General features: G+C 40.9%; 1 protein-coding gene across 2 annotated transcripts in view; it reads right to left on the bottom strand.

The window, feature by feature from the left end:
- Window positions 1-25822, bottom strand: part of LOC108748030 (rho GTPase-activating protein 20-like) — a 208336-nt gene that overhangs the window by 94681 nt on the left and 87833 nt on the right. Inside the window, exon 1 of one of the 2 annotated variants that reach the window (XM_018485982.1) lies at window positions 9967-11134. The exons of the other annotated variant lie outside the window; for it this stretch is intronic. Coding sequence (XP_018341484.1) covers window positions 9967-10284 — 318 coding nt within the window. The 5' untranslated portion in view covers window positions 10285-11134. Of the gene's footprint in view, window positions 1-9966; window positions 11135-25822 lie in introns of those variants that run through there. 2 annotated transcript variants of the gene reach the window in all.

The raw sequence follows: 25822 nt of genomic DNA, 5'->3' as shown, positions 1-25822 counted from the left end.
AAGAGCTAAACACAGTTATTATTTGTGTTTATATATATATATATATATATATATAAACACAAATAATAACTGTGTTTAGCTCTTATTTGCCTGAATTTATATTAATATTGGTTTACTTAATACATTTAAATGAATAGGTATAGAACCAGACAAATATGTCGAGCTATGCATACATTACGATAAGACGACTCAAATAAATGCCGTTTTGAATCGAATAGCTATGACTCACGCAGCTGGCACACACCGCAAATTGTACTGCGTATAGTAATGCACAATAGAAAAATATTTGTTATCTGCGTAAGCATTAATCGTTCCTGAGAATGCGAATGAAAATAAAGATTGGAATTGCTCGTTGAATCTCGCAGGTAAATCTCAACGTTGTTATTGCAGCATTATAATAATTAACTCTGAAGTCTTACGATGAAGAGAGAGAATCTTGAATATCCTAGTCTTCACCTTCGCATTTTTAAATGCATGAAAATTTTTAACCTCTAAAAATATTCGAATGTAAAAAATTCTAAATCGCTATTTCTAAATTGCAAATACAAAACGTATTCAATCATTCTACTAATAAATTCACATGCAAACAATGATTGTTTTGACGCAACGCATACGTGCAATTTTTTTCATAAAAGTCAGTGCAAATCCTTGCGCAAATCATTCATTGCGATAAAAATCACGCTGGTTCGTGCAACGTGTTTACTTTACAAGAGTGCGTATTGCATAATTGTCTTGGAATTATTCCGATTCGATGGTAAACAGCGCACATAATTAAAAATAAACAAGCGACTTATGAATGAAGTCACGCTGTAATATCAAACCGCAAATTCAATGCTTGTACAGTTGACTTGCTCTCAAATTATTCCATAAGATACATCACGAATGGATCTCGTAATAGCCCCTAAAGCTCGGTGCCAATTACACGGTGTGACGAGTACACCTTTAAGTGCCGAAACTTCCTGCTGACGCCAATTTCGCATCTCGCCTATCCGTGCAATTCCATTGTCTTATTTTTCTTCTGCTCTTCGCGTAGCATTCGCGAGAAGAGCGTCGACTAGCGCGTTCTAGGAAGGATCAAGGACGCGCGCGGAATTCATCGAACAGAGAGCTAAAAGAATGTCATGGACGAAATGATTTATAATGGATCGTTTTAGATCTGCATACAAAACGCGATAAGTAAGATTTAATAGATCCGCTGTCGCGATTTTTTAAACGGAAGGGGCAAGACGCGTTGATTTTCGGAATTTGGACAACTTCAATACTTGAGAGACGAAAAAAAAGAAGTAAATCTATTTTCACGTAAACGTGAAATATTTATTTGCGCAAAATAAACTTTAACTTGAAGAAATGAAACAAAGATGGCAAGCAATACAGGGTATTTGGGTAATTCTTTATCGCTCGTTAGACGTAAAACTAGAATAGAATAATATAAATAGGACTAACAGCATCTCCCTAAACATACATATAGATATTTCAATATGAAAATTTATGTCTCCCTGATTCTTCCTTCAAATAGCAAAGAATATTTTCTTATAGTTAAAAATGTTCACTACTTAATATTTCGCAAAAGATTTTTTAACAGTTAAAAAATCTATTATAATTTACGGCGGATATCTTTTTGTCAATCTGTTGAATCGAAAAATTATCATGCTCTACTTCGTTTTCGAGTAGCGCGATTTTCTTCGAAATCTCAACGCATCGCGAATGTCAAGGGCAGCAAGTGTCATAACTCCTCCGTTACAAGAATTCAAAAGGGATCGTGAAAAAAGGCGACAAGCCTTTCACGCGGGACGTGCCTCGTAAAGAAGAGCTTATACGGTGGACACCCCCCCTGCCGCGATTTTCATATTCACAATTAGCATTTCTTCTGCCCGTCCAGCCTTTCGAGCAGCGATGAACAATGGCCGAAGGGGGGAAACTGACATATGTGGACACGCGAATCGCCGGAATCCCGCGCGTGGATTTCTTCTACCGTGAAGATCCTCCGTTCTGACGTTAAATTATTACAACGAATTATGAGGATCTGTCTACTCGCCGTCATTGTTAATAGATATGCGCTGGGCTAAATCGCTCGTGACATCTAAACCCGCATTAACATACCAAAGAGCAACTTTTCTAGGTTAGCGCGATATAGACAGCATTCTCTGACACGATTGGACGGGAAAATATATGGCAAATTTTTATCAATTTTTTAATGGAATAACCCAATTTTACCCAGCCGTTTGATTAGAGCAAACAAAAATCGTATCATCATATTTTATGAAAGAAAGAGAGATTTATATATAAAATATTCATCAAATCGCTCAATCCAATCTCAAACGGAAAATTAATAAAAGGACTAAAATTATAACTTATTATTAAAACGGTGAAAATTATAATTTATTAATTTTGTCAAATTTTTGCGTTTCTTTCACGTCGGATGACCTGAAAATAAGGTCGAAACGTATGTTCTAAGAATTTGAAATATATAAAAATCTGGCTTGTAGCCCCCCTTCTTCTTATTTACTGTTTATTATTATTGAGCCGTTATAAGATTATTTTTATCAAATAGAAAAAGCTTTATGTGTTAATCAGCTACTTAAAAACACATTGCTAAAGTGAAAGAAATTTATTAAAAAAATAACCAAATGCTGTAGTAGAGCGTCCGCGTTCGCACTCGCTAATATTGCCCAGAGAAAATGAAACGTCCCACGTTTGCGAAGAAAAAGATTGATATGACGCATCACGTGAGAAGAACGAAAACTAGCGTTTTACGACAGACGGAGGCTCTCGCAACACACGGAAAGGCGCAATGTTTCTTTTTTAACAGATTCTTTGTAATCGTTGATCGTCAAATGGACCTTTTCGAATGGACGAGCAGCTCTCTTTTTACGCCTACGATGCCTAGAGATGATGTCTCATACGTTTGCAATCGGTGTCAGATCCACGTTCCTTACCGGTCATAGGAACTGGACGGAAAGCAGCTTGATTCAGAGTCTCGGAATGTCCGCGGACAGTCCATAGAAAGGCCCTCAGGCCAACGGAGCTCCCTTATAAGGCCGCCTTTCCGATGGATATGGGTTTTTAGTCACGTCTGTTCTGAACGGTGCCTACGTTAGTGAAACAAGATTAACCCTTCGTGCGCATAACGTGCTCGCGTCAAGTATCCAGACACATCTTTCTTGGTTTTCACACTCGTGTCCTTTAGACTAATTCGTCACGACAGAGTCACACAGTTTAGCGTACATAATGTATAACGTTTCATTAAATACTGCACTAGTAAAATCTCTACAATTATACGTACAGTTCACTAATTCGTATAAATAATAGTAAAAAGTACAAATTACGAGAGTGCCATGAGTTCGATGTAAAAAAAACTCGTTAAAAAAAAAACATAAGAGTCTCAAGGATCTCGTAGTGGATCGACCAAAACGGGAACGAAAAAATGAGTTGATATAACCTTCCTAAAAAGAGGAAGAGAGAGAGAGAGAGAGAGAGAGAGAGAGAGAGAGAGAGAGAGAGAGAGAGACGACGAACAATGTTCAGCGTTCGGGATTCGGCTACTGTCGACTCCATCATCCGCGATCGCCGCGATCTTATCGCGCGCCGAAACAAGGCAGCACGAGGTAACGCTTCCTCAGGACTTCCTCGCTGTACCGCGATTTAACTAGCTGCACACCCGACAGATCCCTATCTCGTGTGCGGCTGCAAGCGGTGGACAACATTCCCTCTCCTCTGTCCCTCGGACAGGCTCGTCCGAGAAGGGCGGAGGATCGTTAATGGTGGAGTTTACACGAGGTCAGTAGCGAGCCGAGTCAAGTGGCAAGTTGATCGTTACATCCTTCTTTCAAAAGCTACTTTTTTCTTCCTCTCTTAAATGTAGATAATAATCGAAAGGCGACGTATACAGATAATTATCTACTTTAGTTTTTTTTGAATAATATCCTTTACAAATAACTTGAAAAAAATTGAAAAAAGTTATTAAAATATCCGTTTACCATTTTGTTCGTAGCAATTTCACGCAATTAAAATCTATGAAAAAAATATCGCAATGAATAACGTAATTAAAGATGATCGGTTGTAACAGTGTGTATTTAATGGAAAACAGTATTGCTAATGGCAACACTGATAATTGGCCCGATTGAGTGGTGAATGCTTCATTACTGCTCTTTACCAAAGTGAAATTGAGGCTAAGTGGAATATTATAGCGTGATGGAGATAAACAAGTGTGCCCGAAAGTAGAAGACGTTTCTATTCACTTCCCTCGGTAACCAATAATTTGCCTAATAACGCCTTTATATACAAGTACTCGGTGCAAGTCGTATACGTCTCGAATAAATTTACTCAGTAAACTAAACATCGCCGTCGGACTAATTTTCCGCATATAAATTTGGTAAATAGCCTCGCTATCGGGCATCATATAAAATCCGCCACAAGGGCCGAGGCAGCCGAGGATCGCCTTGACGACGTCGCTAACGTGTTTCGTCCTGCATCCTGTTCCTTTTTGATTCCATCGCGAAATTAATGGCGCCTCACGTGTACCTTTCCACAGGTAGAAAAAGGGAGTCGCGAAGGCGGGAGGGGCGGGGGAGGTGGACGTAACGAGGAAGAGGCGACTGGACTGGACTGAACTAAAGTGGCGATGGAGGTTCGTAACATTGCCCAGGGTAGGGCAATGTCGTCGTTAAGAGCCGCTCGAATTACGAACATTCGGCAACGTCCGCTTTTAGTGACGACCTTAATGCTCCTTTCGATAGCCCGTGTATGTGTGTGTGTGTGTGTGTGTGTGTGCGTGTGCGCGCGCGTGTGTGCAGTGAATGTGCAGAGAAAGGTACAAAGCGCTTCTTGGTGGGTCGTCGTTCAAATACTGAGGTCGTTAAAGAGCCACGCAATTTCGTCGAATTACGAATTGCATCGCTCTCAGCCGACGACGAGGACATTTAATAACCCGAGGGAGACCGCTATGCAAGTTTGTGCTTGATCATGAGTGGCATCACCTGGCCATTGCGGCGAATGGCAAAAAAATAGAACGGATAACTCTTAAGTAGGCAGAAGCGAAGGGTGTAGCATGTATACGGTCGAACTTTTAAAATTAACTCTTTATAATAAATGAATAAATTGTAGAAAAGAAGGGAAAAAAAAACGCCAACTTGCGAAAGAACCGACTTGGTGCCTACTTGTTACTGGTTTCGATTATAAATTCATTTCGATAGACCTTTCGAAAGACGAGATACACAATAATGTAGCACGCTTAGACACTTTAGGTCACGAAACCGTGTCTACTTTGCCATATCTTTTTACTTGGCCAATAGAAGAAAATTAGCTTTTCAGTGACCTGATTTAACACGCGACTTGAGATTGGTTTACGGAGTAAATTACTGGAACAAATTACTAACCGAACAAATTATTAGACAGATTATTTCGCTTTTATGAATATTTGGATAAAATTTCCGTGACCTAATGGATTAATACAACGGCCCGCGCGTTTCACTTCTATGGCTTTGATAGCTGCTCGTCGTCGGTTAGGTATCCGGTTTCTATAGCCTAATCACAGCGTGTGCGTTGTGTATTATGTACGTGGATTGTGGATATGTGCGAGTCGGGCGAAACGTAACGCGATTTCGCGTTTGTCGAGAAGGCGCGGGTTGCGCGCAATTTGCACGAATTACGGACACGTTTGGCGATTCGCCGTCGGTACGTCGTCGTATCATGCTCGGTGAAAGCCGGTGATTTTACGGTGCGATGGGTATTCGACATTCGAGGCTTCAATTCGCGAGCAAGGTTAGGAGGTAAAGGGTGGCAGAGCCGGGAAGTTAGTAGCGTATATCCGTGCCGCGTCGTGAAAGTCGACGACGATAAAAATGGCGAGAGAGGACCGAGCCACGATTTTGTGTCGCATAAATCGATTCACAAATAGCTCGTACAATTAACGCTCGGCTCGGATGTTTATCGAGAGTAGAAAGCTAACGTGGATCAGGTGGCGGATTTTCATATTTGTATATCCATTTAGCTAGCTAAAGAAACTTACCAAAGGTGTGTTCAGTCGTGATCAAGTAACAGAATCGATAAAAGTAAAAAGTTAAGGGATCCGTGTTAAATATTTGCAAAATTATTCGAATAATGTACTCTCTAAAACTTTTAGAGTGGAATTTCACTCTTAAAGAATTGGAAATTAATTTTTTCCATCAATTTTTTTACTCCGTAGAGTGAGTGAGATTTCACTCCAAACAATTTCGATGGTATCCAAAGATTTTAAATATTGTCAATATTGTCTTGTTTGTTATTAAAACATTATACTGTGCACGTCTTTCTTTAAAAGGAATTTAAATTTTAATATTTTAAAATAAATCATATACAATATATATGTGTACATCAAAAGTTCTCTCGTGTGTGCGTGTTATTCAATATTGTTGTCAAGTAACGCCTAAAATGCATTTTGATTCCTCATCTCTGTCGTCCCCTCGTATGCTAAATGTATAAAGTTATCGAATCAGTTGCAACAACGATAATATAAACGTAGATTACGTAAATTGATAATCGCAGTCAAACACACGTACATATGTATTTCTACGTAGCAAATGCGTGATCGATGTGCCTCGAGTATCATCGTTCACCGACGACCTTGCACGACGGTAAACAAACAATCGGTAAAGTGCCAACTCGCGTTCGAGACTGCGGCCAACATTTTTTCATTCGTAATCTGGTCGATGCAAACACGCGAATAAGATATCCGTTTCTTATCCCGACAGTAGCATTTTTCAAATATTACACGAGCTAAAAAAATATTCGGATTAATTTTTCCGCGCACTCTTAAGATTTCTTAAGAACATTCCATATTTAAGAGAGCGGCGTGTATCAATTCGATCAATTCCCCGATAAACTAATTTTCAAGTAAAACATAGTCTCGGAAATAAAACAAAAATGCATATTTTAGAACCTCATATTCCCGCAGCTAATTCTCTTCTTTTATTATTTGCAGATTACGATACATTGACGTCCCGATTTTGTGTTTTAAGAATCTTTTCGCGTGTCACCGTACTCTATTTCGGTAGTTTCCGAAAATTGACTCATACTACTTTCAAAGTAAAAGGTACGTGAAAGGTAATTTATGCTACTTCCAAAAGCCAAAACGGTTAAGATGTAACGCGCGTGAGACTGAACGGAGGGAAAAAGATACCACAATACATAACCGATCTGTGCAGGTTACGTGAACTTGCGAACTACGTATATATAAATATAAAAACCGATGTGTTACGTTAGTAAAGTAATTATATAATCGGGTTGTGCGAAATACGCACATTGTAACGTCTGAATTCGTTCAATTAAAGAAAGAGAAACAAAGTTCATCCGAATGAAATTACAGTGAGGCGCCCAATTGTAAGAAGAAGCCTGGCAATAAACTCTGGGAAAAGGAGATTGTTTTTTCCCAAAAAATTACCGTATATTTATTTCTACAGCTTAATATACATATATGAGCGCAATAAAAAATTTCGGATAAAATATTATTTACAAAATTGTATTAATTATTTATGAAATTATACTAACAAGTTTAAAGATTCGTACACGAAAAAAAAAACGGTATTGCTAAAGTATCTAAAAATTTCGATACAGATCTGAAAATAATTTTAATCTAACTATTAAAATAATATACAGGACATTCAAGATGGAAGATGCTAGAATGTTTTTGCCGCACTATGCTTGAATTCCCTGTATAATTATTTTTATCCGATCTAACAAAATTATTCTCAAATCTGTGTCTACTTAAATGTTTAGATGTTTCAGCAAAATCGTTCTTTCCACGTAAATTTTTATTTATTCTAAAAACTAATAAATAAAATGCCAATTTGAGCCAATACTGGTTATCAATGTGTATTTTTATACCATTTATTTTTTTATTCAAAGTGAATATTAAATTACGTTTCGACCTACGGTCTTTTTTTTTTTTTACATCTGTCTACCAAACAGTTATGTCGTGTTTAATATCTTTAAATTTTGTTTCATTAAATGGAACAGTTTAATGGAACATGTACAACAAACCTTACAGAAACAGTTCAATCTTGACAGTCATTTAACTCAGTAATTTAATGATCAAGATTAACTCGGACATCACCACCACGGTTTTCCTCGCATTTTATACGTTATTAGTTTATACTCGTATGCGCTATCATTATGTAATTATGTTAATTTTTTTTTTGTACCGAGGAGGACCTTGACCGTAGGTCGAAACGTAGTTTAATATTCACTTCGAATAAATGGTATAAAAATACACACTAATAACTAGTGTTGGCTCAAATTGGCATTTTATTTATTATTTTTTCTTCAGAGCCCACTGATTTTATTGTTTTTTATTTATTCATTTGATGGAGTCTATATAAATTCCATTGTCTTTATTCGTGGAGAAAAAAAACGTTGCCACATCACTGAAAGTAATTCGAGGTTTGCTGGATTTCACATAACGTCATTATCATTATAGATAGAAGAGAGCTCTAGCGCTTGATTCACATCGTAGCGATTTCTTTGTTCGTAACATCAACGTGATTTCGCGTATTTTGAATATTGTTAACAAGGAGGTGAGTGTATGCTACAAAAAGCGGGTTTTTTTTTTGTCTATTCGCGAGAATAGACTATCGTTTTTACTCTCAACCTGTCCTACGTAGAGACACGTACACGTAGTCACATACGCGCACGATGTAGAATGTGGTTGCCAGTTACGAATGCCTGGCACCTACTCTACTGGAACAGCGGATTACCCAATCCATAAATTCGTTAAGTAATTGACGCGTAAGATACCTCCGACATTTTGCGGACATGCGTCATGATCCGATTCCGAGCACTTTCGATAGCTTGCGCAGCCGAAGATCGTTAATGTGTAACGGATCGTTGCGTCAAGTACGCTCATAGCGGAAACTGATCCGTTCCGAAGATGTAGAAACTTGCGTTACTGGATATCAAGCGGGATTACGATTACACGGAAGTAACTTGCGGGATTACGATATCTCGCTTAATACGCGAATGCGCGATTAATTTACCCCCTTCTGTCAATGTACAATTTTTCACCCTTTCACTACCGCGTTTCACAAGGTTCTCGCTAAAAAAAAAAAAAAAAAACGTATGTACGAGATAAAATCTGTGCGAATTGTTCTTTGAGGTGTGGAGATTTTGAGACATCATAATAAAATTCGCACTTGATATATGAAAATGTTTGTTTAAAATTTGATCGGGGTATTCGGGTGTACCTGTGTGTCGACAAACCTGATGAATAATAATAATAATAATAATAATTGTTAAAGTCAAGTGTGTAGACGTAAAGCGTAATGAAAATAATAATAATAATAATTGTCGAAGAATATCTTTTGAAATAAAAGTATCCTCTCTCCGAGAAAATGATAAAATACTTAATAATAAGAGGTTAAATCTTTATTCGTTCTGCTCGCTGTTTTTTAAACAAACAAACCAACGAGATCGTTTAGAATTACGTTTTGCCTAACGCATATCCCGCGACATTATAAGATACGTCGACTGGACTTTCACGTAAAGAAGTAAAGAGAGAATTGAAACCATACGCTAATGGCCAATTATTATCGTCCGCTACAACTTTTGCCGTTTAATGTTTCAGCGGTATGTTTGCGCGATGATAAAAACGTGGCGCAAAAAATGAGTAAGGATGCGCAGATCGCAAAACGCGATCTCGGAGTCCCGACAGAGTACGGAGAATTCGTAATTCAGAGAATTCTTCCGGGACGCGAATCTTCTCTATGTATTAACAACTCGAACAAATTCGAAAACATCTTTCGGAGGCCGAAAATCACCTGCAATTATTATCGATCGATTATTCTTTGCCGATGTTGCGTGAAAAAAAAAAACGGAAGCTGCCCTCTACTCCGAAATCCGCTAATCGCGATCACTTCCGGATCGAATCTTCCTGGATTCGAGGTAAATGTAAACACCCGCGCATCCTTGCGAAGGTAACCTTGAGGATGGACTCACCTCCTTCATGCCGTCGAGCCTGCCGAGACTCTTGGTACCTCGCAATGGAAAGGCGGTGTCGTGCCAGCTACCGTTGCCGGAGTTACATATCTGCAGGTGGTCCGATTGCGAGGAGTGCAACCCGCGCGACCTGCTCTTGCTCTTGCGCTTGTCGAGGAGATGCTTGGCTCTGGATTTCCTCACGGGCGCAGCCGGGTCGTCCTCCGGGTCGCTCTGCACTTCCCAGCGCAACGGCGACTTGTAGTGCCGTCGCGGGCTCGTCGGCGAGGTCACCGGCGAGGTGAGCCTCTGCACGAGGGTGCCGAACATGGTCATCATCAATCGATCGCGATTAACCGCCAGCAGCGAGCGTGTGCCGTTTTACGGCTTCAAGAGACTTCTCCCAGAGACCCTCGCGCGCCTTTAGTCGTCGTCGTCGCCGGCATTGCCGGCAACTTCTCACAGCTTCGCCGTCGCAAATGGATGTCACTATCACTTGTATTACAAAGTAAACGTAAAAGGAGATCCACAGGTGGTTCCGAGGACACTGTGTCAACAACGTGACGTCGCGCGCGCGCGCGCGCGACGACGAATTACCGCGACGCGTAAGAGGTTAGATCTCGGATGCGTCACACTCCAATTATAACGGCGAAAATGAACGGGAGTTCCCTCGTGCAGTCCCGGCGACACCACGTTTCACGAAACACGCGAGACACCGAGCGAAGAGAAGGATCCCTGATTACACCAACAAATCATCGTGGCGTCTCGCGCGAATATAATCTCCGGTCCGTAAATCGTGAATTCGGCGTGCGTTGGAGGCGCAGAATGTGCGAAAGAACGTGCTGAAGACGCGAACCGCCGAAACGAAAAACAAGACTCAACACGGCTTGGCTCGAAAGTCGTGCGGACTTACACAGGTATTTGCCTTCGGGCGCCTTCACAGGCCGTGCGGCGTGGCGCGTTCTCTCGCAAAATACACTCCCGCGATCGTGTTGCGGTTTACCGAAACGCGCTCCAAAACTCCGTTTTTGGAGCAACGACGACGCGTGCCGTTGAGTCACACTACACGCAAGAACAATGCGAGGCACACAAATGTGTGTCGCCTGCGTTACGAGAACTGCGTGCGTTGACGTAGGCAAAACACACGCCGCGCCGCGCCGTGCCGGAACACCTGAGAAGACCGACCGCGTCGGACAGATACGTGCGAAATGAAACTGATCGCGCGGAGAACTGTTCGACTGCTGCCGACTACTGTCGACTCCGACTGGTTGGCCTCGCTCGCGCGCGGCGGAGTCGACCGAGCGTGCGCGAGACCGGCCGAACGCACGCGAAGTCTCACGAAGCCGCACGATCGGAGTTCGGACGACGGACGGTACGCGAGTATGTACGTGCGACGAGGCGGCGGGCGCGACTCAGCACGGTTACCATGGCGATCGAGACTGATTCTCCGATTCTCTCCCTCGGGCCTCGAACGCAAACCGTTCCGCCGCCCGTCCGCGTCCTCGAGAAAGGGATCCCGAGCACTCCGAGCACTCCGAGCACTCCGGTGCACACGCGAACGCATGCGCATTCCGCACGTGTGATGCATCGCGTTGCGCTCATTTTCCTTCAAATGGAAAACAGTTTTTCCGAAAAAGGACAGACAAACGAGAAACAAAGACCCGATGTCCGAGATAGTCGAGTCTTATATTTAACACCAGTCGTCTTAAGTACAGTCGTAAGACTTGATAAGCCAAAATTTATTTATCACAAAAATCGTATTAGCATCTCAAGACAGTCTTAAGATAAGAACGAATACTGTGAATACCGACTAGTTATTTTTTAAGATAAGATCGAGTTTAGAGTCGCATGCTCTTTTTAGAACTGACGATTCGTATAAAATAATTGTAATATTTTTTTCTATAAATAAGAATAAATAAAGGGCAAAGTAAGACACTGAAATTGTAACACGATTAAAAAGAATAAATTTCAAATAGAGAAAAGTAAAAATGAAAAAAAAAATAATAATAATAAAACACAGTTTAAATTCAAATATAAAACGTTACAAGTTTCGATTACCGGATGGAATCCTCTTCAGACATTAACTTATCACAAAATAACAGCTCGAGTGGGTCTTGATGTAGAATTCGACATTATTCACATACGATTGAACAGTCAAATGTGTTTTGTCTCTCTTGGAAAAAGTTCAAAAGCCATGTGTAAATTATTCAAACAAGTATGTTAATCCATACAAGTATAAAAACCAATTGAAATGTACAGAGTTTAATGGAACACAGAGATGTGTAAGACCGACATTGTACGTATCGATTATAATGTACACTCGCTCCGATACGGATCAACACGGACTGGACTACTTTTTTTATGTTATGTTAAACAAATACCTATATTGAAAAAGATAATAAACTTCATCTCTCGTTTCAACTGTCAATTCTGTAACGTTTGCATGTACAAAATTGGAGCAATTGTCAGAAGTAACGGGGAATTATTATATCTAGTTTTATATTACAATACTGTGTATGTGCCACCTGTTGTAACATGTAATATGACGGCGTATGACTTTTCAAAAAAAAAAAGTGAATGTAACATAAAATACGTTAGTACAGATCAGTAATACGATCTGTACTAACGATTACGATCAACGATAAAAGTTAATATCGACTCCACATTCCGGAATGAATTCCGGTTTCTAAGCGTCGATTAATTGATAGTACGGTTGCTGGTTTAGTTATGTGCTTTGCGGTTAATAATCTCGTACGTGTCGAAGAAGGTAAATGAGGGTTAATCGTGCGGAACGTAAAATTGTTAATAATACGATTTTCTGACTGATCAAGTCACTCATGTTGATTCAAATAATAGAAACGTAAAGGCAAAAATCATTTTAAGGCCTTAAAAAGATCAGATAGATATAGACTCAATGTACAAGCTCGAATGACGACACGATTTTCAAGTTAACGCTGTAAAGTAACTAGCGCCATAAAATAACAGAAAATAACTTGCAGAAAATTATTCTGTCATCCTGTCGACTAAAATAATGATGCGAAGATTTTTACTTTTCCAAGCTTATCTTAATGCAATAACACACAAACGGATTGTGCATGCAAAAATATAAAAATCATCCTATAAATATTTGTTAATTCGCAAACTTTCTAATAGTTGCGATATCTTAAAACTGGCTCTCTCTCTCTCGGCTGTAAAACTCTTGGTTCAGAAATCTTCAAGAGTTCTCTCGCCATGATACAGGACAAACGTTTCGTCGACTCGTGTAACGATTTACCAACTGCCATCTCCGTCAAGGTTCCTCGAGGTAATTAACGATCATCGATCCACGCGCCAATTCACCCTTTCATCCTCAAGGACGGATCGAAGGTGGAGGTGGAGCAGGGCGTGAATCTGCGCGCAGCGCTTTCTTATTACTCGAACGATATCATTAGAGTGGGAACTCGTCAAAACTTCAATTATTCCCGTGGCTATATACGGCGAAACGAGGGGCTTGATTAATCGTACGCGAGAGCCCCGGTGTGTGTCGTAATTATTAAGCGAACAACACGTAATTAGCGCGTATCACCTGATACCCGTAGCGCCCTTCTTTTCACGGAGACAGCGCTTATGAGAAAACTGAATGATTACGCGTTGCGTTGCGAAGAATAATTGTGACTAGTCGCGCAGTCGTGATTTCTTCCCCTTGTTGCTGCTGCTGCTGCTGACGCTTGTTCAAACATATTTTTCGTCCGCAGTCCCTCATCCTTCATCCTCAGCCTACTTCCTCCCGATGCGATTAAGATAGCCGACAGACGTTAGTCGGAAAATTCTGTGTAATTACGGAACTCGCGCGCCGTGTGTGTGTATATACAAGACAGCCATAACGAGCTACGTGCAGTCTTATTGACGTGCGCGAGAGATAATGCAACTATGCGATGTTCATTTTACGCTGGCGTACGTGTAACGTAAAACTGCTTTGTCGCCTAGTGAATCATACACACCGAGAGACGATTCTAGATACACATAAAAGATGTGTAGCGTGTGTGTGTGTGTGCGTGTAGTCCGCTGCATTGAATACAACGAATGAATCCCATGCAACGTAATTACGTGAGATGATCGGTAATATTCCGATGTACGTACTAACTCGTGTTAGTGAAGCATCGAAGAATGTAACCTCGAGAATTGTTCGTAATAGCATGTACGTATACTGTAACAATCGTAAGCCGAGAAGCCGCAGAAGTATCGTTACTCGATTCTTAGAAAATGATCCGAAGATTTGCGCATTAAGAAACCTGCGTACAGTGCATACTGTCTAAGTATATATATATATATATCGAAGAAAGTTCCAATTGTTTTTGCCATTTAATCCTCCGCCAGCAACATGCAATTGTAATTCTTTCGTCAGCAATAAGAAGTTTTTCAGAAACGGAGCAAATTTTCTTATTTTTCCGAATTATATGAAAACCTGAAAAAATTCCGAGATATATTTGTCAAAGTTTTAACAATTGTAAGAGTTTTCTCATTGTAAAAGTAGGATCGTATTTTATCAATTTTTATAGATATAAATTTATCTAAATTTACAATCGAAATATCAATAATGTTTTGAAAGACCTGCCAGTTATCGGCAGAGAGGATTGAAATTACTTCGTACACCACAAGATACTCGTATATGACTGTATATATAATTGATTCTGACGTATTGCAAACAACATTGTCACGTAACAAAAAAATTAAAATGGCGAACTTTTATAATAACCTTTTTATTCGCTATTTAAGAAGCAAAGATATTACGTTGTAAATTAGATTAATGAAGAACTTTTAGGAAGAAAATATCTACAAAATCGACGATGAAAGAAACGTAATCTTTACATTGTATATACTGTTTCTCTCGACAAATTGTGCACGACAATTTCGCTGCGAGACAAATTTCAAGCTCGCGACAGGTGCGAAGGAAGAATACACGTAAATATCCCAACTATCGCAGCATCGCCGTCACTCTCGCGCTCCAGCTATATTTTTTCCCACGTTTTTGCTGCTTTGGGCAGCGCTCGGCGATTTGCGTTCGCGATTACGCGATGAACTCTCCACAGCCGCCGCAACGTTTATCTCGAATAACGACGTAACGGGGAATAAATAGCTACAAAAGATCCCCTCGTTTCCCTCGATCGTGTCATTATGATTATTGCTGATTAACAGGATGATTCTTTTTCAAACATTTTACAGCCGCCCGGGGGTCATCGGTGACCCTCTTTGGAATTTTGAACGAGCGCAGACGTGCTTCTGTAATAAACAGCAGTTATCGCGAAATCACTGCGCGGTTTCTGCGCGGTATGTGCTTTTTTAATTTCTTTGACGTTTGACACAATTTACACCCGTTCTCGGATATGTATCGCGAACGCTGCAAAAAAGGGATTACGAAATATTTCCTGGGAAAGTATGAATCTTCGAGCGGCCGCTCATATAGAGTTTCGTTTATTCTGAGAAGATCATTAATTTTCCGATACTTTTTCGTCTCGTCCAACACTCACAAATATTAACCTAAAGATAACTTTTTTTTTTTTTTTTTTTTTTTTTTCGAAGAGATTTTGCTAAATATCTAATAAAACATTCACTACACGTTCTACAGCGAAACTCAAGTACTTTTTACATATGAGAATAACTGTACAATTTCCTCTAATATTCGCCTTCGTTTTCTGCGAAAGCTTTTGTACTCGAGAGACAAAGTGCGCTACACCGACATCTATTTGCTTCCTGCGCGGGTCACGGTCGCTGTTATTTCGTCTCTTTTGTCTACCTAGGAAACAATGAGTCACCGTTGTGCGGAAATGCCAGATTCGCGTTCACGAATAAGGGGCACAATCGAAGAATAAACTAATTTCTAAGGTTGATCATTCGACAGGCTCAACGAACGATATACGTGCCTCAGTAAGTGTGCAAGGATATTAAAAAGGGCTGCTTAAATTTACTAGCATTGATTCGTCGCTCACTAATTTTGAGCTGATATTATGAGAAAAAATTAATTAATAATATTCTTTCTTTTAATAAAATATTTAGCTTAATGATTAAACGCTTTCTTCTAATAATATTAACGACGCGTTTTAAATACGCGTGTATTTACGGGAAAAAAGGAAGAAAGAAATATTCTCACACCTCGAGCGGGTGCATATTGAGCCAGGCTCAGCCGTTGCACTATGTCGCAGACTTGCTTATTTATCCAAAGATGCTAAATATTCAGTTTCTGATTTCGGACGCGGCGGCGCGGCATCTGTTTACTAAGGCGAGGCCTGCTAATGTAACGTTCGGAATCCTGTATCGGCGGCCTTGGCGAAGATTAGATCTGCATCTCGTGCGTGTGTGAGCGACGCGAAAACTGAGACGCGACACAACGTTCTCGAAGATGAGGCGTTAGAACGTACCTTCACGTCCATTCGAGAGTCCATTCACGTGTATTCGAAATAACGAAAACGTTCGTATCGATGGCTAATTAAGCTCTGAACGTTCGTGTCTCGAAATATACAATATTGCGCTACATTAAAATGGTAGCATAGTCTGTATACTGTTTTACGATACTTTCAACGTCCATAGACTTTTCTCTCAAACGATTTCCATCGCAATGAGATAGAGAGTTGGAACCTGAGACCCTTGTAAAGGAGATACCCATTCCAAGAGATAAAAGAGACGCGGAGGATCGTCCGTAGTAGACGCAAGTGGACAGATTTTTTAATACACTACACGAGATGATTCAGAATTTTACCGAAGAGTATATTAAATATAGGGGAAATTTTTTTTACGTGCTTTTTTCGAAGCGTCGCGCATAAGAAATGTGTGTTTTAAACACTCTCGTATTTACACACAGTGAAAACATTTTGTATTTGAAACGGGTATTCCACTCCAAGTCTTTGTTAACATTTTGTGTTGAATTTTTAATATAACGTGATTATACTATTTATAAATATTTAGTGTTAGATTGATGCTGAAAATTTCTTAATGTCAAAATAATACAATTTACGAGTGAGTGGACAACAAATAACATAAAAATAATGCGTTTTTCAAAACGTAAATTCTAATAATAAATGTTAATTTTATTGAAAAAACATGCCTCCACAGTTTGCTTACAAATTGTATCGTTATTTTTTTGTCTTAACTTTTTTCTATGTATCTGTGTGTACTGTTTAACCTATTCCTCTTGTATTAAACTGACATAAAAATTTGAACAGGCTATTTATAAGTTTGGGATACACGCGTTGAATGACGTTTAACGGAAATTTTTCCAAATTTTTCTATGTACACGCGTATTCTCTCTCTACACGATAAAAATAAATATAAAACTGTTGAGATTTTGTTCAGAGAATGTCCATTTGTTTTGGTCGAAAAAGTCGGACTCTCTAGTTGCAACTCTTGCAACCATCCTAACGTGTCTTATCCCTCTTGATTCCTTGAGAGGCGAGGAAGAGGCGTCTTTCTCGCGAGACGACGGGAATCGCAATCCCTCGGAAGTGATTCTCGCGCACGTTCCGTTCGCAACGCGTTTTGCTCCTCACGGGTTCGCTCTGCGTCGCGTCGAGATCTAAGCGGGGCGTCGATTTCAGCACGATGGGAAAGTGGAAGGCCGGTGGCTGGAACTCTGGACGAGACACCTCGGCGAGTCGACGCCGGTCACCGATTTTCTCGCGTATCAAACGTACAGCAGCACGGGCGTGTAACGCTCATGTATATATTGTATGAAATACGCATGAATGCGACGACACGCACGTGTGTACGTGTGCGTGGGACTACGTGCGCGTACGCGCCGTACAGCCGGGCGAAACGTTGCGGTGCCGATTATACTGTCGGCCGGTGTGAGAAATATTATCCTTTGATCTCCGAAGGTTCGGACGCGCGCGCAGTTTCACTCCGGCAGGAAATTAACGACCGCGGGCTCGCCGCGGTTTCAAATACGAATCGCCGCGCGAGATTATCAGTCATATAAAAGACCGAGACGGAAGTAAAGCGCAGGAAATGCCCGGGGATTTGCGCCCGCCGTTTTTCCCCAGGAGCCACGACGGCATTACGATCGGAAGACGCGCGATACGCATTATCGAGGCTCGCATAAATAAGCGCAATTATGCCGATTGATAAACTATCGCGCATAAATATCGCGGGAATCTTGCAAGATTCTCGAGCCGACGCAAAACTCGCTCGTCGCCGCGAACCTTCCCGGTCGCGAACGGCAAACACGAATGGCGAAGCCGAGATAGACTCGCGTTTTCCGTTAGTAATCGTTCGACATACCTCAGATAAAGGCGCGTATCGTAATTACCTAATTCTGGAGAGAATCCCGAAGATATAGCAATCGTATCGGCCACGGAAACGGTAAGAAAACACCGATTAGTATAATCCATAATTATTGGATAGAAAGGAATAAATGTGTTGAATGTCACGGGGACAACTAAGAAATAGTTGAGTACAAATATATATACAGTGGGTGCAAAAAGTATTCGTAGAGAGAAAACATTTTTTAAAGAAACTTTATTTTTACAAAATAAATGTTATCCAGCGCGGGAAATGAGTCATCGAATTGATGTCGAATCGATGTTGATACGATGATTTCGACAATCATTCGACTCGCTGGGTAATTAATTTATTCGTTAAAGAATAAAATAGACTGTGTGTTTCTTCAAATTATATATACCAAAAAGTGCATTAATTATGTGAAATATATCATCTGAGAAATAAGCGAAAATTAAAAATTCTTTGGATGCTCGAAAAAAGTATTTATACAGTCGAGAAATTTGACTTATAAATTCAGGAATACATTTCTTATAAAATATTTTTTATAAAAAATTTCCTTGTACGAATACTTTTTGCTCTCACTGTGTGTGTGTGTGTGTGTTTGTGTCACAACTAACATGTGAACACTGTTAAACAAAAATTATCCTAATGCGTATGTGCATGGAAATCATTCATTTCGATATTATTATATAAAAGCTCAATAAATAATACGCAAACACGCAATAGAAATCATATCGATATACGCACGCATGTAATCGATGACGCAAATAAAATAAGTCGACGGTATACAAAGAGTTGGAACAGCCACATAAAGTTCACGGACCCGCAATGCGGCTCGAAGCTGTAGAGCGGCAGCTTGGCGCGAAAAAGAGAAAGAGGTACAATTTACAGCATCTGTGCGCGTACAGCGTAACGTGTTCGGCGATCGTTCTTGAATCGTCGTGTCTAACAAGGTATGTGATCGAGAGTTAAGGCCGCGAACGAGATCGTTTCTTTGTGAAAGTCGCAAAGACGGGGTTCCGGGCGGAACCTGGCCAGGAAGTGCTCCGTCCTGATGGCGACCGAACGCAGCGTTGACGACGCCGACGACGACGACGACGACGACGATGGTGCAACGATTCGCTATTCGAGAAGCAACGGGTCTAATAGCTCGCGCGACAGCCTCGTCGTGTCTCACCAGTTGCCCGTTGCTTGCGTAAACCGGGTTAATGGAGAGGTCAATGACGGAGAGGAGGTATTAATAAATGACTCCGACAATGGGCGCGGAATGCGCTGCAAGCGCACGAGGCTCCGTTTTGCAATCGGCGGAGTCGCCGACTTCAATTCAACCTGCCGAACCGTGCCTGCATTCATTATCCGCGTCGATCTCCCGTCTCGCGTCTCGCGCCATCGTCTGATTGATAACGAGCAATCTCGCTTCGTCACATCTTTCCTAACTACGGAATTGATTGACGCCTCGCGGCGTGACTCAAACACCTTGACTCGTTCCATTTTCCTCTCTACATTCTTTGTATCCCTTCTTTTTTTTTTTAAATAAAACAAAAAAGAGAGAGAGAGAGATAATTTATCGATATATAAAATCCTAACGATCTTGCAATTTCGACTTCTGCGCACGATCTGAAAATTTATAGTACAACTGTTATACTAAGATAAGGTGGTCCTGGAATCTTGACCTCACGCAACATTTCCGCATGCTCTGCGAATACCAGGAATGATTGTACCATCTGTGAAGCGCGCTCTTGTCGACCGACGAATCTTACGGAACCTCACAGAGCGCCGATGCTATTTTCAATATTCTATCGCGCGATCTATTGACCTACAATTATTCTACGGCTCGCTTTATGCACCATCGATACAACTGTAAAACAGGTTTACGCGTATCGGACGCACGCGTTATGCCATTCGCATGATTATTTGTGTATTACAACGTAAAGAGGATAGAAGCTTCGTTTATCTTTCAATCTATCTCGTTACTTCTCGATATCAGGTTCGTAACGTAGAACAAGTTTTTACGTAAAGTTTCACCCCGTGACATTGTACTTTAGTGTTGTACTCTATTGTTTTCTATGATACAACACCATCGAAGAGAAAAACATTTCTCGACCCGATCGTACGCTGAGAAGATTATTTAAACGGCAATTATAATCAATAGAATATTTTTATCTTTATCAAAAACATTTTTCCCGTACGTCCAATTATAGGTATTTCATTTTTCTTCGTCGCCCACATTCCTTCGGGTGATTGAGTAAAATTTCTACAGTTTCTAACGCATTTACAAGTATCATACGTCAATGTAGCTATTGTCTCTACACAGACGGGGATAAATGTTTCAATTATTGTACGCTTGTTGGACGCGAACACGCGTCCCTCCCACGTGGTAGACGGCGATGCCGATTAGATCCTAATCTCTCTGTTGCGCGTGTCGTTATTTCACTCGAGAAATTTTTATCAGGGGGGAAAATCCGGCGATCGCGTCGCGACCGTCATCCTTCTACCGTCCTCGAAGCCAACAGGGTTAGTCGGTAAATTATTGCGTTGTCGTATCTCATCGCGAGGATCTAACGAAGCAGACGCGGCCGGCGGGGGCGAAGGCGCGGAAACGCAACGTCTCTATCTCCGCGTCTACCGACGTTAATTTCCTTGCGATATTTTTCCACGCACGGCTGTGTTAATTGCGAGGCCGGGGTACTCCGATCGATAGAAACTTGCGCCTCGCCACGCATCGAGAATATGAACACGATAAGATCTTAATTTCCCTCGCGCAACAGACAGAGCCCGCGCGCTTTGGCCAATTTTCCGCGCGAAGGCGAGGTGTCCATTTTCTTTCTTTCTCTCTCTCTCTCTCTCTCTCTCTCTCTCTCTCAATCTCCTGATGAGCCTTGACCTCGCACATTGCGTTTCCGCATGCTCGCGGCAATATATTTCCCCTGTTCCACGTACCGTCAAATGTACGCACCGCCACCATCAACACTGTCAGAATACATATATTAGGGCTTTAAACTCTAAGCAATTCTATATGATGTACATTACCGTTCATACTCATTTCTCAGGTTCTCTCTGGCTATCGTCAAAGTGAGCATCTCAAAGTTCTCTTAAGACTTACTACCTATAATACAAATTACGTATGTATATAAATGTATTTTTCATTTATCGTTTTAGTTATTTTCCTGAGGAACACATGTGTGTATATTGTTCAGCATCTCTTCGCACGTACTCTTTGTTAATAAAAAATAAATAAATAAATAGATGATCGAAAGACCCCACGCTGAGTTGTATTCAATCCAAACAGATTCGCGATAAAGTAGCCGGGAGACGTGAGAAGGAAAAAAGCTTGGAATTTTGACGCTCGGCGAGGAAGAATCCGTAAAACATGCCCCGGACACAAAGCTCCCGATGTGCTTGATTCTTCGGTTCTTTTTTTTCTACGCGAATCTCGAGGGGTCGCGGCTCTTAACGGTCCACAGCATCGGCGGTTTGGCGTGCACGCACACACACACACATACACACACGCGCGCTCGGCGATTGATTCAAACGGACATTACAAAGCCCATGAGGCGCGCGCGTGCAAACAGGCTGGCCACCGGACGGGACGGTGCACCGGTGACAATGGGGCATAACGCCGGGAATTAAACGAGCGCGAGTTATGTCCCGTGATAATTTGCAATTTAGATTTCATTATCGCCCGGCGGTTGCACAGCCACCGGACACGGGTTGTCGCGTTTCCGCGATCGACCGCGAATCGATCATTTCTGCATCCGACAGCGCCGATACGCTGGAAGCGAGCCTGCTCGACGTCGCCACTCTTAAACGTTCAAACAACTTCGAACGATGCGGTTAGACCTTCGAACTCTTACGTGTAGAGTTCATCGGGATTTTCATCCTTGTAAATGTCAACTTTCGCACTTATCGTTATGGTGCACATTTTACAAATACGTAAATTTAACTTGAAACTAAATTCTTAGATACAGGTGTAAAAGTAGATTTTGCTAGAGCGAGCGAGATGCTGCTGCGAAAAGTTTTAGCACTTCAGCAATTCGATTTTTCGACGTCCTACATTATTATTTTAATATTCCAACGAAATTAGTTTGAGACCTAGCTAAATTTTTCCGATACTTCATCACCTTTCGTGTAATGTCCAAAATGATTTCAAACCGACTAGCTGAATAAGATTTATGATTATTTCAGATTAGTGATTAAACGAGGCTCTCTGAAATACAAAAATTTCTCTCTCTCTCTCTCTCTCTCGCATATCGCGAGTGGCGAAGCGTAACTCGTATAAATCAGTTGAGAATGAAACTAACGTTTTTGAGAAACGCCAGAACGATCTTCCGCAAATTTGAGATAACTGCGAGCGTGCCAGCGGAATGGCGCCTCGAATGAAACCGAGCAGCGGGCCCGCAAAAGTGTGCTAACGACGTGCAAACCTCCCTCGAGCGTGCATTTCCGCATTGCGTGCGAGTCTTTAAAGCACGGAAAAAGGCGCTTCGGAACACGGCGAGACGTACGAAGCGCAGGCTCGCCGAGTAACGATCGCGGTTAACGGTACTGCAGATTGGTGTAGTAAAGGACCTGCGAAATCCTTTACAAAAGTACGCATAGCGATATCACGTTTGAAATCGGATAAACGGCGCGTCTGCTCGTTAATCGCATCTGGAAAATGGTGACAATCGCAAGATCGCGAGATACAGCCGAGTTTATGGATGTAGATCCTTGAATCCTTTTCTGTCCATTCTACGATCCATTCTCCGGCGCACCTCGAGTGCGCACGTTTTAACAAGAATAAAAAGCAGAATGCTAATTGCAAGATACGATAGTTGAGGAACCACGGCTCGTTTAACTCACGTCGCCTTGCGTCGCCTCTCTAATCGCCGTGCTGTCTTCTTGCCAAGATCAAGCCTTAAACGCGGCTCTTTAAATATGAAATTATGCAACAGGAAATATTTACTGATTGTTTCATATGAGAGAATCAGTTTCGTCGCCGCTTTGGCAGCAGAATCTTGTGTAACACTCACACTCGGTATAATTTTCTAATGGATGATGATGATGATGATGATGATGATGAAAAAGCAACGCCTGTATCTGAGATAATAGTTCTTTTCTCTACACAATTGTGTTTCAGAAATTATCTTTAAGATAATTTGTGAATACAATTGCTCAATATTTCGTACGTATTGTAACACATTTGAAATTCTTTTTTAATATACGTTGATTTATACATCATCTTTCCTTAAACTGGTTACTTTTATGTTAAGCGATTAAAATTTATTTCCTATAAAAATCTATATATATTAGGTGTAGTAAAAAGTCATCGCGTATTTTTAAAAGACATCTATCAGTAAAAACCGCAATTACTTTCTTACCAACAATATAAATATATCTTGATAGAGTAAAGTTTCAGCTTTAAAAATCTCTTTTTTAAATTATACGATACGACAATTTTTAATGGAGTTATGAGCAATTAAAGCCAAATTAATTCTTTTATTTAATCCGCGATAACTCAGTAATCAAAAGTCGTAGGAATATTTAAAAAAAACGATTTTGTAGGGAAAGTATCAAGCTTTCACGATAGGTAATCGAAAATTTTCTCAAATTCGTTTTGGACACGTTACAAATCCACAAAGTGAGAAGAAAATTTTTCGTCTTTTTCAGCTCGTAGTTTTTGGTATGTAAAAATTATCAAACTCATATAAACTTAAAAAATGTGATAAGCTTTTAAAAGTAGAGATTTCAAGCTTTAAAACCCTTTTTTTAAATTTGAATTTCATTCATTATTGACGAAGATATTGTATATACAACTTTGAGCTAAAAACTACGCGATGACTTTTTACTACACCTAATATATATATATATATATACAAATCAGTAATGCGTATATATTCCTTAATGTCGCGGCATAAAAAATATCAGATTTGTAGACTTGTTTGGTCGGGCGCGATTTGAATATTTCAAGGGATGCGCTGGATCTTCACGACGGCGTATCTCCAAATTCGGATCGGTAGATCGAAGAATGTCTCGCGGTGCAATGTCCTGCCGAGGATTTCTCTCGCTAGCTGACACCGTACGCGAGGTTCTTTCGATCTGACTCACGTACCGGTCATTCGAGCCTCTCTTCTTCCCGCCACATTCCCATTTCGTTCCTCGAAGACGAGCAGGACTCGTCGTCTTTTGGACGCAAGAACGTGGACGTGGGCGAAAGGACATCCCCGATGGCCTGCAGATTCTTTGCGATATATATATATACTTTTCTCTCAACCTTAAATCTTTACAATTTCTGACTAGAAATTCCACTCCACTATAATTACATGTATTTATCCTAATAAAAAATACTCTCATTCTCATTACGCGTATTAATAATTTGTTCCACGAAGAGGAAAACTTATTTTTTAAGGACACTTTTTTCATCTTACTATTTCTTTTATCCTTAATGATAAAGAAAAAAGTGCAATTTCTTATTCTTTTATTTTCACTAATTGTAAAACGCCTGGATAGAGTATCACTACAGGAAGAAAATCTCTCATGATCGATTTCACCGACGTCTGCTATCTTTAATCTCAATTCTAGTTTCAGTATTAGAAAGTTAAGTCATCTGAGGTTAAAGTGAACTGACGTCCGACAGCCATTAATGGCGCAGAAATCAGGACAGAGATCTATCTATGTACTACAAATTATTTTAATTCGATAAAGAAACTGAAGAGCGTGCACCAACGGGAAGGACCAGCATTAATGGCACGATACTGAAAACGTTCCGCGCACATAAATTCTTTTAATCCGTCGAGTAAATCAAAGCTGAAAAGATCTTTGCCATTTACGTATTTAACCCTCGTGCTCTCGCGTGTCGCGGAAGCGCGTTTTTACCTGAAAAGTCAGCGGATTGCCGCCTCTTTAAGACGCTTTTATCTCGCGTCTAGGCAATATTTACGGCACGGTCGCCGAGCTTGCGCGTCGTCGTTATCCTTATCGAGCACTCCTTAAGTAGGAATTCAATCTCGGTTACAACGATCGGAGAGCGGAGAGCGGAGAGCGCGGGTAAACGCGGGTATGTAAATGCGGGCGCCATAATCCGCGTGCGTCACGCGCCTATGCGAAGTACACGAGCGGTGCGTGTGCGTCGTGCGAAGCGTGAAACCGCGTAACGCGTTCGGCACACGCATTCGCTTAAAGGGATGGCCTCTGCCTGCGCGCTGCAGACCGCTTACGCATTTTCCTCGAACGTGCACAGCTGCGCAGATTTCGCGCGTACTTTATCACGCGTGTCCTCGTGCGCGCTCACGAGAATCAGGTGAACGCTCGAGTGCGCAGGATGACAGTTTGGTGCGAAGGTCGCGGCTCGACGGCCTTACTAAAATCGCTAAGATTGCACATGGGTGTGTTTCGTATGTACGTACGTGCGCGTATAGCGAATTCGGTGCGTGGCTCGTTTCAAAATTCTTTCGCTCGCCATCAAGTGCAAAGCTACAATGGCTAATACAATAGTTTAATTTTAAGCAGGGTTGTGGGTCCACTAAAAAAAAGTTACACCTAAAAAACTCAAAAAGTCTAATTAAAATTCAATAATAATGTAAATCATTTAATATAAATTAATATAAATGAAAATAATTTATTTAAATATTATAAAGAAAATAAGAAA

This window comes from Trachymyrmex septentrionalis, unplaced genomic scaffold, assembly GCF_001594115.1.
Source record: "Trachymyrmex septentrionalis isolate Tsep2-gDNA-1 unplaced genomic scaffold, Tsep1.0 scaffold21, whole genome shotgun sequence".
Classification (NCBI taxonomy): Eukaryota; Metazoa; Arthropoda; class Insecta; order Hymenoptera; family Formicidae; genus Trachymyrmex; species Trachymyrmex septentrionalis.
This window is presented reverse-complemented; position numbering and strand designations above follow the sequence as displayed.